The sequence below is a fragment of the Vanacampus margaritifer genome, chromosome 10 (assembly GCF_051991255.1).
Source record: "Vanacampus margaritifer isolate UIUO_Vmar chromosome 10, RoL_Vmar_1.0, whole genome shotgun sequence".
NCBI classification, from domain to species: domain Eukaryota; kingdom Metazoa; phylum Chordata; class Actinopteri; order Syngnathiformes; family Syngnathidae; genus Vanacampus; species Vanacampus margaritifer.
In genome coordinates, this window is record NC_135441.1 from 15681526 (window position 1) to 15698592 (window position 17067).

At 40.8% G+C, this 17067-nt stretch overlaps 1 protein-coding gene across 9 annotated transcripts in view; it reads right to left on the minus strand.

Annotated features, from left to right (window-relative positions):
• Nucleotides 1-17067, minus strand: part of LOC144058703 (protocadherin gamma-C5-like) — a 252513-nt gene that overhangs the window by 200734 nt on the left and 34712 nt on the right. Inside the window, exon 1 of one of the 9 annotated variants that reach the window (XM_077577109.1) lies at nt 14348-16822. The exons of 7 other annotated variants lie outside the window; for them this stretch is intronic. In XM_077577109.1, coding sequence (XP_077433235.1) covers nt 14348-16741 — 2394 coding nt within the window. In that variant the 5' untranslated portion in view covers nt 16742-16822. Of the gene's footprint in view, nt 1-9377; nt 11873-14347; nt 16823-17067 lie in introns of those variants that run through there. One more of the 9 variants, XM_077577127.1, reaches the window with a different exon arrangement.

The window sequence follows — 17067 nt, forward strand, 5'->3', positions numbered from 1 at the left end:
GGCGAAATTCGGTCTCTGCATTTGACACATGCCCTGAGGGAGCGGTGAGCAGCAGCCGCGCTCGGAAATCATATGGTGATCTATGGACCTTAAGTTTGGCCAGAGCGTTCATTTATCAAATCGAACTCTTCTTTTGACGTATAATTGATATAGGTACTAAGATAACATGTTAATACAATATAAAAGTAAACTTCGTAAAAGACTGTTTACCAGATAAAATGAATGAACTGAAAAGAACTGTTTTCTAACAAGAGAGAAGTGAGTATGAAGCGACAAGTGTTCCAGAGTCAGTAGAAAAACACGCAAAATGCATTTCAGCACCATGGACAGAGAAGAAGGCTCCGAAAAGAGACAAGCAGGATTAAACACTCGAGCTCAAATAAACATTTAAGTGCAAGGTACTTTTGAACAAGGCAACCAGGAACCATACAAACTATTGTATCTCACCCAGAAGACATTGTGCCGTTGTTATATATATGATAAAATAAAATAAAAGCAAATCACCAAATCTGTTTTTGCAATTCCTGACATTAATTGAGGCACCTAGTCTCTTGAGTGTAAATGAATTATTTATAAACAGACCCACATGTTTCTGAATAGTCTTTCTACTACATTTAACAAAATAAAACACGTTTAAGCCAAATAATATTGCCAAACACCTCTTCAATTATTAATTCAATCAGTTTTGGGAGTACGCTGAATTTATCCTGTAAATTAAATTTTCAACATTTACACTCATCCAATTTAAACAACTATATTAATCATTTTTCCAAGCACAAAATTCCAACACCTCAAAGCGTATTCCATGCATATGACGTTGTCCCTGCACACAAAGCAATGCTCATTAGTAGGAGTTTGGTGGGAAGAGCAAGAGAGCACTCGTCATGACCAAGCAAAGATCGTTATGAAAAATGCCAACACAAATTTGAGCAACTCTCTCTCTCAGGCTAAATGTCGGTCACCTCTGACCTCACAGAAAACATTTGTAGCTATATAGGTAGAAACTCGCTCCACATATACTTCCATTTTCATTTAAAATCAATGTCAAGCCAAATACTTTGATTTATTAGGGAGAAAAAAACTAACCTAAAGTTAAATTAAAATGACTCATTTTGCTTCAGAACCAATACTTGATTTTTTTTTTTTAACTGTCAACATTATGCTTGGGTCCTCGTGTTATATAATTATTACAAGTAACAAAGAACAATGAAGAGAATAACCATCCATTATATTTTTAAAATAGATTGTCCAGTTATGCTGGGAGCAGGAATCCATCTCAGTTGTCTTTGGGCAGCAGGCAGACTGTAGACTTGATTATTCACATTAGGGCACATAAAGACAAATAACCCTTCTGACATATTGCCAATGAGTGGGAATTGATCACACTGACTGCTTGATGGAAACCATCGTGGTAAAACCAAAGAGTCCAAGACTTAGCTTTTCAAACACTGACAAATTAAGAGATTTAACATCTAAGGGAAAATTATCAAATTTGTGCTGAGAGATTTGGCATAGAAAAGTCATCATCGTCTGCAGCACGCAAAATAAATCATGACAATTATTGGGTAGGGAATCAAAAAGTAAAAGCACATTTGCAGAGAAATTATTTCACTATAAATTGTGCAAATGGACAACAGACAAAGCGTTTGCTGGGAAAAAAAAGAGAAAACTATATTGAGAGTGCCTACCTCTAAAGGGTCAAAAGAATCATGAAGCTCATCAACAAAGTCACTTGGACTTTTCCTGATAGTCTGGTCAGCAGGCAGCGTGTTGTCATTGTAAGAAGACACAAACTTAAAGTCGCTGGTTCTGGAACCTGTTGTTAAGTAGGCATCATAGTTGTAGGTGCTGCGTAAAGTTCCTGTGCCGTCAACATCTGCGTAATTAGGAGGGAGATACGCGCTGGGGATGGCAACTGCTCCATCAAACAATAGTCTGGGCTTTCTCCTGCGACAAAACCTCACACCCAGGACGATAATGATGAAGGTCAGGAAAAAGGTGGACACGGACACCAGGGCGATGATCAGGTAAGAGGTCACTTTGGAATTCTTGTCATCATAAGAAATGTCCTTCAGTTCTGGCACCTCAGCCAAATTATCCGAAATCAGTAAATACATGGAGCAGGTGGCAGAGAGAGGGGGCTGTCCGTTATCTTTCACGGCCACAATCAGGTTCTGTTTCATGCTGTCGGACTCCGAAATGTCCCGCTGGGTCCTGATCTCTCCACTGTGGAGACCAATGGTGAAAAGTCCTGGATCTGTAGACTTGACAATATAATAGGACAGCCAGGCGTTCTGTCCAGAGTCGTCGTCCACCGCTATCACTTTGGACACCACAGAGCCTCCGTGTGCAGCTTTGGGGACCAGCTCGGTCATGAAGGAGTTGCCCTCCGGGGCGGGGTACAGTATCTGAGGAGAGTTGTCATTCACGTCCGACACGTACACACTGACGCTCACGTTGCTGCTCAGCGGAGGAGAACCGCTGTCTCTGGCCATCACGTGGACTTGAAAACTCCTCAAGTTTTCGTGATCAAACGACCTGACGGCGTGGATCACCCCCGTGTCTCCGTTAACAGACACATAGGAGGACACCGGGGCACCGTTAACCTCAGCAGGTAAGAGAGAGTAAATTATGGTGCCATTCTGTCTCCAGTCGGGGTCTCGAGCACTAACAGAGCATAATGTGGAGCCAGCTTTGTTATTTTCACTCACATATGCACTGTAGGATTGTTCCTCAAACACAGGTGGGTTGTCATTGATGTCTCCTACAGACAAGTGAACACTTTTGAAGGAGGACAGAGGAGGAGAGCCCTCGTCAATGGCACTGATTGTAATGTTGTAATCTGACACTAATTCACGGTCCAGCTGTCCTGTGGTCACTAAAGAATAATAGTTTTTAATAGAAGGAACTAGTTTAAAAGGGACTTTTTGTTGAATGGAGCAGCGGACCTGTCCGTTCTTCTCTGAGTCTCTGTCCTGCACATTAATGATGCCCACCTCAGTACCAAGTGGTACATTCTCTGCTACTGGATTTGACAATGATTTTAGCTGTATTACAGGGGAATTGTCATTTGTGTCTATAACTTCAATAATTAAAGAACAATAAGAAATTAATCCTGGACCATCTACTGCACTTATTTGCATTTCATATGATGTTACTTTCTCATAATCAACAACACCAGCCACTTTGACTTCTCCAGTTTGGGGGTGTAAAGTAAATATTTTACTACTGTCATCAGAAACATGGTCAAATGCATATGTAATTTTGCTATTGAATCCTTCATCTACATCCCTTGCACTCACAGTGATCACCAAATAATCAAGAGGAGAGTTTTCAGGCAGACTGGCTTTATAGACTGCCTGACTAAACACTGGTACATTATCATTAGCATCCAGCACAATGACTTGAATGACTACACTTCCTGATCTCTGAGGAGAGCCGCCATCATAAGCAGTCAATAAAAGCCTGATGTCCTTTTTATCTTCTCTGTCCAATTCTTTGTCTAGGACCAATTCACAATATTTTCGCCCACCTGGTTTAGTATTTACAATTAATTTGAAATGATCATTTTCCTGCAAAGTATAGCTTTGAACATCATTTTCTCCGATATCTGCATCATGTGCTTCTCTAAGAGGAAATCTAGCACCTTTGGCCGCAGATTCTGGGATTTCAAATTTGAGCGAGTCTTCTTTAAACTGTGGTGAATTATCATTAATGTCAACAACACGGATATTAATATTGTATAACTCTAAAGGGCTTTCCAATACAAACTCTTGTTTTAAAACACACAATGTCTTTTGGCCACAAAGCCCCTCTCTGTCAATCCTTTCTTGAATAATCAAGTCACCCGTTTTGAGGTTGATACCGCAGTGCTGTACGTTGCCGTCCTCAGGATCAATGCGTGCTTTACGAGCAGAAAGCTGGCCCACATTTAGTCCCAAATCCTTGGCTATATTCCCGATTGCAGATCCACGTTTATTCTCCTCCGGGATAGAATAGCTCACGTCTCCATTGATGGTGCGAAGGAACAAGGAAAGAAAAACGAGGCCGTAGCCAAACGGCCCAGACCTTTTGTTTAGCATTGCGCCAAAAATAACAATTAAAAGGGGAAGAAAACCTATCTTGCAACAAGTAAACAACGATGGCCAACGATTTTGATCATCCAGGACGTCCACAGCTTCCAATACCACATTCACGTTTTCTCAAGCGCTTAGACAACAATAATAAAATTGGGTTTGGGTGTCGACAGAAAAGGGTGGGAAATAAAGAGCTTTTGTTTGTGAGTGCATACTGACATCTAGTGTACAATTCCCGCCAGTCCAACTAGTGATAGCTATTAAAAGTACTGCAAAATTGCAATCCTGAATGTTTTGGGTGTCGGTTCTCTTGTAAAAAGAGAGGTACGTGCTAGAAACATTTCAGCACAATGGACAGAGATTAAAGGAGCATCACCGAAACTCAAAATAAGGGGAGACATTCTGAGCATAGTAGTTGACTAAATATGCTATAAAAAAACAACCCGAATAAAACATAAGGTCGTGTAAATATTGCTTGGTTTCAGATAAATAACAGAATAATGCGGAGTTTTGGTACCACACACGAGGAACAAAAAACAACAAGTTGCTTCACAATATATGGCGATGAACCATATCTTGTAAAAAGGCATGGCATAAAACTTGTTGGCTTTTCATTTTCTCTCATTAAGTGAGTCCTAAGGAAACTACACATAAAGCATGTAAAGCACGTTTCTATAGTTCTTTCTGAAACTTGTAACAAACTTTTTTTTTTTTAAGTATCTACACACCTACAGTCACTTACAATGATTGATCAACTCAAGCAGATATTGGAAACTGTTCATTTTGTATCTTAATTATTCGTCATCAAATTAAATCTCAGGATATATTGACACGTATTAGCTATTAAGTTGCGAAACAGGAAGGAAATATATAGAGATGAGAGAAGATCTGATTGTGCATGAAAGCGCCAAGAAGATGAATTATGGCTTTGGTTAACAACACATCAAGTAATTCATACAAGTATGAATTTCACATGAATTTTTATTTTATTTTATTTGTATAGTGTAATAGTATACCCTACAAAACTGTGCCAAAATATGAAATTACTAAAATTTAAACAAATCTATACCTCAAGTGGGTCCAGCGAATCTTGAAGCTCGTCAACAAAGTCACTTGGACTTTTCCTGATAGTCTGGTCAGCAGGCAGCGTGTTGTCATTGTAGGAAGACACAAACTTAAAGTCACTGGTTCTGGAACCCGTTGTCAAGTAGGCGTCATAGTTGTAGGTGCTGCGTAAAGTTCCTGTGCCGTCAACATCTGCGTAACTAGGAGGAAGATACGCGCTGGGGATGGCAACTGCTCCATCAAACAACAATCTGGGCTTTCTCCTGCGACAAAACCTCACACCCAGGACAATGATGATGAAGGTCAGAAAGAAGGTGGACACGGACACCAGGGCGATGATCAGATAAGAGGTCACTTTGGAATTCTTGTCATCATAAGTAATGTCCTTCAGTTCTGGCACCTCAGCCAAGTTATCCGAAATCAGTAAATACATGGAGCAGGTGGCAGAGAGAGGGGGCTGTCCGTTATCTTTCACAGCCACAATCAGGTTCTGTTTCATGCTGTCAGACTCTAAAATGTCCCGCTGGGTCCTGATCTCGCCACTGTGGAGGCCAATGGTGAAAAGTCCCGGATCTGTGGACTTGACAATATGATAGGACAGCCAGGCGTTCTGTCCAGAGTCGGCGTCCACCGCTATCACTTTGGACACAACAGAGCCTCCTTGTGCAGCTTTGGGGACCAGCTCGGTCATGAAGGAGTTGCCCTCCGGGGCGGGGTACAGTATCTGAGGAGAGTTGTCATTCACGTCCGATATCAGCACACTAACGCTCACATTGCTGCTCAGCGGAGGAGAACCGTTGTCTCTGGCCATCACGCGGACTTGAAAACTCCTCAAGTGTTCGTAATCAAACGACCTGACGGCGTGGATTGCCCCCGTGTCTCCGTTAACAGAAACGTAGGAGGACACTGGGGCACCGTTAACCTCAGCAGGTAACAGAGAGTAAATCACAGTGCCGTTCTGTCTCCAGTCGGGGTCTCGAGCACTAACAGAGCATAAATTGGAGCCAGCTTTGTTATTTTCACTCACATATGCACTGTAGGACTGTTCCTCAAACACAGGTGGGTTGTCGTTGATGTCTCCAACAGACAAGTGAACACTTTTGGAGGAGGACAGAGGAGGCGAGCCCTCGTCAATGGCACTGATTGTAATATTGTAATCTGATACTAGCTCACGGTCCAGAAGTCCAGTAGTCACCAGAGAATAATAGTTTTTAATAGAAGGAATTAGTTTAAAGGGGACATTTTGTGGAATGGAGCAGCGGACTTGCCCATTCTGCTCAGAGTCTCTGTCCTGCACATTAATGATGCCCACCTCAGTACCAGGCGGCACATTCTCTCCTACTGGATTAGAAAGTGATTTTAGTTGTATAAATGGGGCGTTGTCATTTACGTCAATTATATCAATAACTACTCGGGCCTCTGAAAAGAGTCCATAACCATCTTTTGCTTCAACAAACACTTCAAATTTGGATCCCTCTTCAAAATCAATGTTTCCCATTACTTGCAATTCACCTGTTTTGTGGTCAAGTGAAAATTGATTTTGAGATTTATCAGAAAGGCGGCTGAACTCATATGTAACTTCTCCATTAATTCCTTCATCTGCATCTGATGCACTCACAGTGATAACTGGGGTTTTTGGGGCTGCGTCTTCTTTCACAGATGTTCTATAAACAGCCTGAGTAAAAACTGGGGCGTTGTCATTAGCATCAAGCACAATGACATGAATGACTACAGTACCAGATCTCTGAGGAGAACCACCATCCACAGCTGTTAACAATAATTTCATTTCCTGCTCATGTTCTCTGTCTAATTCCTTATCTAAAATCAGCTCACCATATTTACTACCATCATTTGTGGTTTGAATGCGAAACACAAAATTGGCATTTTGTTGCAGAACGTAACTTTGAACAGAATTAAGGCCTATATCAGCATCTTGTGCTGCATTAATGCGATATTTAGCTCCTTTGTCAGCTGACTCATGTATTTCCAGCTTTATAACATCCTTGGGGAAAACGGGTGCATTATCATTCACATCCTTAACTTGTAGGGATAACCGGTGCAATTCCAAAGGATTTTCCAGCAGCAGTTCGAATTTAAGAACACACGAAGGCTTTTCCCCGCAGTGCTCTTCTCTGTCGATTCTGTCAGCAACCATTAAATCCCCCGTCCGGAGGTTTATTCCACAATACTGTTTGTTGCTATTTTCCATATCAACACGAGCCTTGCGAGCAGACAGTTTCCCCACCTCCAATCCGAGATCCTTAGCAATATTTCCAATTACAGATCCGCGTTTCAGCTCCTCTTGAACAGAATAGCTGAGATCTTCGAGTGCATATCCGAGAAGAACAAAGAAAAAGGCAAAGCTCCAATTGTAGATGATGCGCCGTGTGTGCGCCATTCTCTGACAATAATAGTACACACTACAGCACGATAGTTTTATCAATTGAAAATGTTAGACATCCGACTTGAGCTTTCTTGTGTTTGTCGTCTGCGGTTATGTCGACAAAGAGTGTAGATGTGGTCAATTTCAGCAACGGGTGATGAGCAAATCATTCAAAAATTCGGAATCCTGAGTATATACTGACCCCTTGTGTCTAACTTTGAATGAACACATTGAAAGGAGCCAGAAAAAAAATCATATACCTCTTTAAAACGTATTCTTATTTTTCTTCTGTATAGGAAATCAATTGTTATATTTCCCTCTATAAATTAGATACACGTATTGCACAAAAATGTTCCCAAACAACTTTTACCATTTGGGAGAATAAAAATATTCACTAAAATTAAGTTTGCACACTTAAAGCACTTTTTTACTTTTCTTATGCAAGGACAATAACTTGTCAACAAACTAACCTCAGCATATTTGGTAAGGACAAAACAACAATATGAACCAAATGTAACATTTTTATACCCACGTTAGCCAAGTGACAATATCTACAGCCAAAACAAAATACAACCTAACAACTTCATTTTCCCAGATGTTCATGAAGGCATCATTCACTCAGCCACACAGCAATATAGTTCAGGACTGAGAGGTGAGCTTTGAACAAGACCCCGCCCTACAACTTCCTTTTTCTCTCCAACAATGTGAGGCTGAAAGTGGTCAGCAGAAGCAAAACGTTTTTGTGATATTTCTACCTGTTTAAAAAAAATAATAAAAAATGCCATAACCACCTTGTTTGATTTTTGACAGTCTTTAGCATCAAGAGACAAAATTGTGCTCAATCATTGAACACACAACCTGTGAGATTTTTTTTAAATAAACAACTGAGACAAACTAGTTGCTATAACATCCAACTTCCAAATGAAAGATGGGAATGGAACATATGTTTATGATTTGCTTTATAATGCAATGTGGGTGCTGTTAAAGAATTTATTTTTGTCCCAAATGAGTTAATTCTACTATATTAAAGGACTTGGTGACTACAATGTAAGAAGAGTGCCTGAACACATCAGTATTTTAAAGTCCAACCAGCAATTATCTGGTTTCAAATAGAAATGTAATGTTTATTGCTAAACTGTATTTGCTCTTGGAGAATTATGTATTGCATAAAACATTTTAAGAATAGAACTTCTAACTCTTTTCTGACTAAAATTAAAGTACTATGCTAGTTTAATGTTAGCTGTTATGGCGGTGCTTGGTGAGCTTGGACTGTATACTTGGTGTTAAAATAAACAGGCATCAAGGGGACATGTTCATTTTATTTTCCACATAATTAGTTTTAGTAATAATTAGTTTAATTAGTTATAATTAGTTTGATACCTGCTGTATGATGATGATGAATCAAACATGGAGGGCAGCTAAGAGACCTGCTGTATATGACCAATGGTATTGGTTGATCTGCGTCTGAGTAATTATTGTTGCACAAATACAGGGCTCTAAAAGGATCTGATAATGCTAAATCAGTTAAAAACATAAGAAGCAAAAACCAGATTACAGAGTAGAGGACCAAACTACTCAAAGGTAATCACATGAAAGAAAAATATTCTGCACGATTTTAAAATACATGAATGGGCTGATCCTGCAATTTCATGACAGCATCAGAGAAATAAGATGAAGGACTCTGGTCTATATTAGGTAGGCTTAATAGGGTGAAAATCAGCAACCAATCCGGTTGACTTACAAATCAAAACAAACATGGAAGTAAAATTGCAATATGACAAACTGCTTAAAACATAATTCACAATAATGATGAAAACATCTAACTTTTTGCATTAAAATGGAAATAATCTAACCTCAAGCGGGTCGAATGAATCCTGAAGCTCATCATCAAAGTCACTCGGACTTTTCCTGAGAGTCTGGTCAGCAAGCAGCGTGTTGTCATTGTAAGAAGACACAAACTTAAAGTCACTGGTTCTGGAACCCGTTGTCAAGTAGGCGTCATAGTTGTAGGTGCTGCGTAAAGTTCCTGTGCCATCAACATCTGCGTAATTAGGAGGGAGATACGCGCTGGGGATGGCAACTGCTCCATCAAACAACAGTCTGGGCTTTCTCCTGCGACAAAACCTCACACCCAGGACGATGATGATGAAGGTCAGGAAGAAGGTGGACACGGACACCAGGGCGATGATCAGATAAGAGGTCACTTTGGAATTCTTGTCGTCATAAGAAATGTCCTTCAGTTCTGGCACCTCAGCCAAGTTATCCGAAATCAGTAAATACATGGAGCAGGTGGCAGAGAGAGGGGGCTGTCCGTTATCTTTCACGGCCACAACCAGGTTCTGTTTCATGCTGTCAGACTCCGAAATGTCCCGCTGGGTCCTAATCTCTCCACTGTGGAGACCAATGGTGAAAAGTCCCGGATCTGTGGACTTGACAATATGATAGGACAGCCAGGCGTTCTGTCCAGAGTCGGCGTCCACCGCTATCACTTTGGACACAACAGAGCCTCCGTGTGCAGCTTTGGGGACGAGCTCGGTCATGAAGGAGTTGCCCTCTGGGGCGGGGTAGAGTATCTGAGGAGAGTTGTCATTTACGTCTGATATGTACACACTGACGCTCACGTTGCTGGTCAGCGGAGGAGAACCGTTGTCTCTGGCCATCACATGGACTTGAAAACTCCTCAAATGTTCGTAATCAAACGACCTGACGGCGTGGATCACTCCCGTGTCTCCGTTAACAGACACGTAGGAGGATACCGGGACACTGTTCACCTCAGCAGGTAACAGAGAGTAAATCACTGTTCCATTCTGTCTCCAGTCAGGGTCTCGAGCACTAACAGAACATAAAGTGGAGCCAACTTTGTTATTTTCACTCACATATGCGCTGTAGGACTGTTCCTCAAACACAGGTGGGTTGTCGTTGATGTCTCCCACAGACAAGTGAACACTTTTGGAGGAGGACAGAGGAGGAGAGCCCTCGTCAATGACACTTATTGTAATGTTGTAATCTGACACTAGTTCACGGTCAAGTAGTCCTATAGTCACCAAAGAATAATAGTTTTTAATAGAAGGTACTAATTTAAAGGGGGCATTTTGTTCAATGGAACAGCGTACGAGTCCATTTTTCTCAGAGTCTCTGTCTTGCACATTAATGATGCCCACCTCAGTACCAGGTGACACATTTTCTGCTACTGGATTTGACAGTGACTTTAGGTAAATAACTGGGGCATTGTCATTCATGTCAATAATTTCAATAATTAGGGTTGCATAAGAGGCTAACCCCGGACCATCTTTGGCACTTATCTGCATCTCGTACGATGAATCTTTTTCATAATCTAGAGGACCTGCAACTTTGACCTCTCCTGTTTTAGGACTGAGAGAAAAAACTTGATGGTCATCGACATGATCAAATCCATAAAAAACGTCCCCGTTTATTCCATCATCAGGGTCAGTGGCACTCAGTGTTATCACTAAAGCATCAAGAGGAGAGTTTTCAGGCAGACTAGCTTTATAGATTGTCTGACTAAACACAGGTGCATTATCATTAGCGTCCAGTACAGTGATGTGTATTCGCACTGTACCGGATTTCTGAGGGGAGCCGCCATCATATGCGGTCAGCAGAAGTATAATTTCATGTTGGTTCTCTCGGTCTAATTCTTTTTCTAGGACTAACTCACTATATTTTCGTCCAGTACCCTTCGTTTTGACATTTAATGAGAAGTGTTCATTTTTCTGAAGGGAGTAGCCCTGAACAGCATTCTCACCAATGTCTGCATCATGGGCCTCATCCAAGGGAAAATGTGCACCTTTGTCCGCAGATTCACGTATTTCCAATTTCAGCAATTCTTCCTTAAACTGCGGCGAATTATCATTAATATCTTGAACGCGAATATTAATACGGTGCAGTTCAAGCGGGTTTTCCAGAACAATGTCCTGTTTGAGCACACACGACGGTTTTTTTGCACACAGCCCTTCTCTGTCGATCCGCTCCTGGACAAGCAAGTCTCCGGTGTTGAGATTAATTCCGCAGCATTTCATGTTGCTATTTTCCGTGTCAATGCGGGCTTTGCGAGCAGCGAGCCTACCGGATTCAAGTCCCAGATCCTTCGCGATGTTCCCGATTACAGATCCACCTTTCAACTCCTCTGGAACAGAATAGCTCACATCCCCGCGGACGGAATGGAGGACCAGAAACACAAAAGCATGTCCAAAACCTAGCGCCATTCTGCCGTGTCCAGCTCAAGCGAGCGTTTGCTCAATATCAAATCCACTTGCTCCCAATATATTAAATATTGTTTTTTTTATTCACAGCAGTCATAAACTGCTGCGGACCACACCAGCACAAAGCAGAATGAGGCGGCGATTTCATTCACAAATAAAGGGAGTGAAAATATATTTGCCCGTCTGTTGGTGCATACTGACACCAAGAGTATTACTCGTGGTATAACAATGGCTGGCTGCCTGGCTTATATATATATATATATATATATATATATATATATATATATCGTCCAAATACAAAAATAATAATACATTTGCTAAAAAAAAATCATATGTGTGTAATTCTTTTTTTACATGGCACCTTGATGTAGCCTACTTTGCAAATGCATTTAAAAAAAACACTAAAACAAACAAATGGAAATTGCAATAAAATATTCAGATCGCATTATTATTATTATCACTATTATTGTTGTTATTATTTTTATTAGATTGCTAATAATAATCATTATTATTATTATTATTATTATTATTGTATTATGCTGTTTTTGCCGAAATTGTATTACTACTAATTTATTCCATATCATCATGATCATAAATAACCTTTGTCAAAATGTGAATAAATAGATAAAACGTAATTTCCACTCCTCGACGGGATGTTATGAACAATTGGTCCCACTGTTTAAAGCTAAAAGGAACATATAACAATATTTATATATATGATGTGGTGTTTGTAGTCAAATAAACTGCCACATCCTTATTAATCCCGGATCAGGTCTTTATTTAAAAGAGAAAAAACAAAAATCAAACAATAAGACTTTTAGCCTATATTGCAATATATTTAAATAATAATAATAATAATATAATCATCATCATCATCATTATTATTATTATTTGTAGTAGTAGTAGTAGTAGTAGTAGTACTTGTCAAGAAGACAAAGTTTGGTGGAGGTCGCAGGGAAGCAGGGCAAGGAGGCAAAGGTGATGTACAAAAAATTACTTTACTTACTACAAAACAAAAGCGAACTCCAAACGGCGAGAGAAAATAAAACGTGGGGAGGACAACAAGGCAAAAACTGGTAGCATGACGGGAGGGAAATGACAATGAACCGACACAGACAGCGGGGAGACCGGAGACTTAACACACACGCTAATGACACAACAAGACACACTTGGGGCAAGACACAAGTGGCTGAGGGCACTGATTGGTTGACACGAGGAAGGGCAGGATTACACTTAACAAGACCAAGGGAGACACACAAGGAAAAACAGAACCCAAACATCACAGTAGTAGTAGAAGTTTTAGTAGTAGTAGTAGTAGTAGTAGTAGTATAAAAACGGACAGCAAGACTTTGGGAAAAGCAAGATAAAAGTGAATCTAACTTTTGATTCAGTGCCAAGGTCAGAGGTGTGAATGGAATGGAATATGAAGCATAAGCAGTTTGCCCATTTTCTCATTGAGAAATAATAGAAGAAAGTGTTGAAAACAACTAAACATCCATTTTAAACAAGGTAAAAGGAAATAAAAAAAATATGGCAGTTGCTATGCATTTTTTAACTTGAAATTGTCATCAATTTATAACCCACATTAACGTGCAGACTTGTATTTTGCGGGCCGCTTCCTGTCACAGTGGAAAACCTTTATTTTGGCGGGTTACTTCCTGTTATACACTTCCTCATTTTTTTCCGCCGTGGCTGCTGCGCGCTCTCCGCGTCTTGCCAGAATTTTTAAAGCCTTTGCGAGTCGCTACTCGCTACGTGCTACTGAATGGCAAGCCTCCCTGCAATACACCATGTTGTTTATGGACTAATGAACTGATCCCTGGTCCTTCTGAAAGGACTCTAGCGTTTTGTGTTTGGTGGGTTGAGTGATTATTAATTTATTTATTTGTTTGTTTGTTTTCCTTATGCGAATCCACTAACCCTCTGGGTTCCATCCCTGTTGATCAATTGTTACAGATACATAATGATTTGTGGTTGTTTTTTTTGTTTCCCTTATGCACTTCACACCAATATATCATATAGTCTACTACTGGCTCCTGTGTTCATTCACAACTCAGGCTCCATAAAGAACCAGACTTCTGTTGCGGCTTATGTAGGCACAGTCAACCGCCATAGCCCATACGCGTTACATAATCAATTTTATAACATACTTCCAATTAAAACTGCATCGCAACAATCTCAATAGAACTCAATATATATTCTAATGACTAAATTACTGAAAGAGAAACATCGACCTTCAAAACCACCAAAAACAACCACAACAACAACAAATGTATTACCCACAAGCCCTAAATAGACTTTAAAGATGGGGACAAAGAGCTTGACGACTTCATAAAAAAAGCTAATTTGCAAATGTTTCCAGGATCTATAGGTCAAATGTCATCAATTTCTTCATCAGTTATTACAGTTTCATGGACTTCCACAAACATGATTAGCAGTAGACTATATAGTCAAACTATTAAAAAGACATGTGGTGAAGTTGTGGTGGGGAAAAAAAATACATTATTCATTTTCTGAAGTTAAACGAGTGAGAGGGTACATAAAATATTTCCAATGTGACTAACAAGCAACAGAGCTAAGAAAATCTAGTATAAGGTGCCTACCTCCAAAGGGTCAAAGGAATCATGAAGCTCATCAACAAAGTCACTTGGACTTTTCCTGAGAGTCTGGTCAGCAAGCAGCGTGTTGTCGTTGTAAGAAGACACAAACTTAAAGTCGCTGGTTCTGGAACCTGTTGTCAAGTAGGCGTCATAGTTGTAGGTGCTGCGTAAAGTTCCTGTGCCGTCAACATCTGCATAATTAGGAGGGAGATACGCGCTGGGGATGGCAACTGCTCCATCAAACAACAGTCTGGGCTTTCTCCTGCGACAAAACCTCACACCCAGGACGATGATGATGAAAGTCAGGAAGAAGGTGGACACGGACACCAGGGCGATGATCAGATAAGAGGTCACTTTGGAATTCTTGTCGTCATAAGAAATGTCCTTCAGTTCTGGCACCTCAGCCAAGTTATCCGAAATCAGTAAATACATGGAGCAGGTGGCAGAGAGAGGGGGCTGTCCATTATCTTTCACGGCCACAATCAGGTTCTGTTTCATGCTGTCAGACTCCAAAATGTCCCGCTGGGTCCTGATCTCTCCACTGTGGAGACCAATGGTAAAAAGTCCCGGATCTGTGGACTTGACAATATGATAGGACAGCCAGGCATTCTGTCCAGAGTCAGAGTCCACCGCTATCACTTTGGACACCACAGAGCCTCCGTGTGCAGCTTTGGGGACCAGCTCGGTCATGAAGGAGTTGCCCTCCGGGGCGGGGTACAGTATCTGAGGAGAGTTGTCATTCACGTCCGATATGTACACACTGACGCTTACGTTGCTGCTCAGTGGAGGAGAACCGTTGTCTCTGGCCATCACGTGGACTTGAAAACTCCTCAAGTGTTCGTAATCAAACGACCTGACGGCTTGGATCGCCCCCGTGTCTCCGTTAACAGACACATAGGAGGATACCGGGGCACTGTTCACCTCAGCGGGTAACAGAGAATAAATCACAGTGCCGTTTTGTCTCCAGTCGGGGTCTCGAGCACTAACAGAACATAAAGTAGAGCCAGCTTTGTTATTTTCACTCACATATGCGCTGTAGGACTGTTCCTCAAACACAGGTGGGTTGTCGTTTATGTCTGCTACAGACAAGTGAACACTTTTCAAGGAGGACAGAGGAGGAGAACCCTCGTCAATGGCACTAATTGTAATGTTGTAATCTGATACAAGTTCACGGTCCAGTTGTCCTGTGGTCACCAAAGAATAATAATTCTTGATAGAAGGGACTAATTTAAAGGGGACATTGTGTTGGATGGAGCAGCGGACTTGTCCATTCTGCTCAGAGTCTCTGTCCTGCACATTAATGATGCCCACCTCAGTACCAGGTGACACATTTTCTGCTACTGGATTAGATAATGACTTTAAATTGATCATAGGGGCATTGTCATTTACATCAATTATATTAATAATTAATTTTGCCTCAGAGGTCAGACCATAACCGTCTTTGGCTTCAACCAACACTTCATGGATTGATGCATCTTCATAATCTATCTCACCTACCACAACAATTTCTCCCGTTTTCTGATTCAGAGAGAACATATTTTTTGCTTTATCTGACAGCCTGCTGAACTCATATGTAACCTCTCCATTAATTCCATCATCTGCATCTGATGCACTAACAGTGATAACTGGGGTTTTAATGGCTGCATCTTCCTTCACAGATGTTCTATAAACAGCCTGAGTAAAAACTGGGGCGTTGTCATTAGCATCAAGCACAATGACATGAATGACTACAGTACCAGATCTCTGAGGAGAACCACCATCCACTGCCGTTAATAATAATTTCATTTCCTGCTGCTCTTCTCTGTCTAATTCCTTGTTTAAAATCAGCTCACCGTATTTGCTGCCTTCATTTGTCGTTTGAATGCGAAACACAAAATTTGAATTTTCTTGCAAAATGTAGCTTTGAACAGAATTTGTTCCTATATCCGCATCATGAGCTGCATTAATGCGATATTTGGCTCCTTTGACAGCAGATTCACTTATTTCCAGCTTGACAAAATCTTTAGAGAAAATGGGGGAATTATCATTCACATCCTGAATTTGCAAAGACAACCGGTGCAATTCCAAAGGATTTTCCAGCAGCAGTTCGAATTTAAGAACACACGAAGGCTTTTCCCCGCAGTGCTCCTCTCTGTCGATTCTGTCAGCAACTATTAAATCCCCCGTCCGGAGGTTTATTAAGCAATATTGTTTGTTGCCATTCTCCATATCAACACGAGCCTTGCGAACAGATAATTTCTTCACCTCCAAACCTAGATCCTTTGCGATATTTCCAATAACAGATCCGCGTTTCAGCTCCTCTTGAACAGAATAGCTGATATCTCCGTGTGCATATCCGAGCAGTACAAAGAAAAAGGCAATGCTCCAGATGTGCACGATTTGCCGTGTGCGCGCCATTCTCTGATAGAAACGCAAAATACTGCAAAAGAATCAGAAGCTCATTCGGTCAGACTCGTCTTTGTCCTTTGTCTTCTGTTTTAAACGCTTTAAAGAACACTGGAGTCCAGTTATATGTGCGTGCAACACACACCAAACATTATGAATTCTCTGCTGGTCTATGGTGACACCATGTGTCCAGTTAAAATACTGCGTTTGTAATGTACTACACTGGAAGCCTATTAATTTCATTTTTTCCACGGTGAGTCAATTTACTCTCCACTATGGAGATAATCTGTTTTAATCATTGCTTTTATTCGTGCTACTTTTCCTGTTTCTGTAAATAA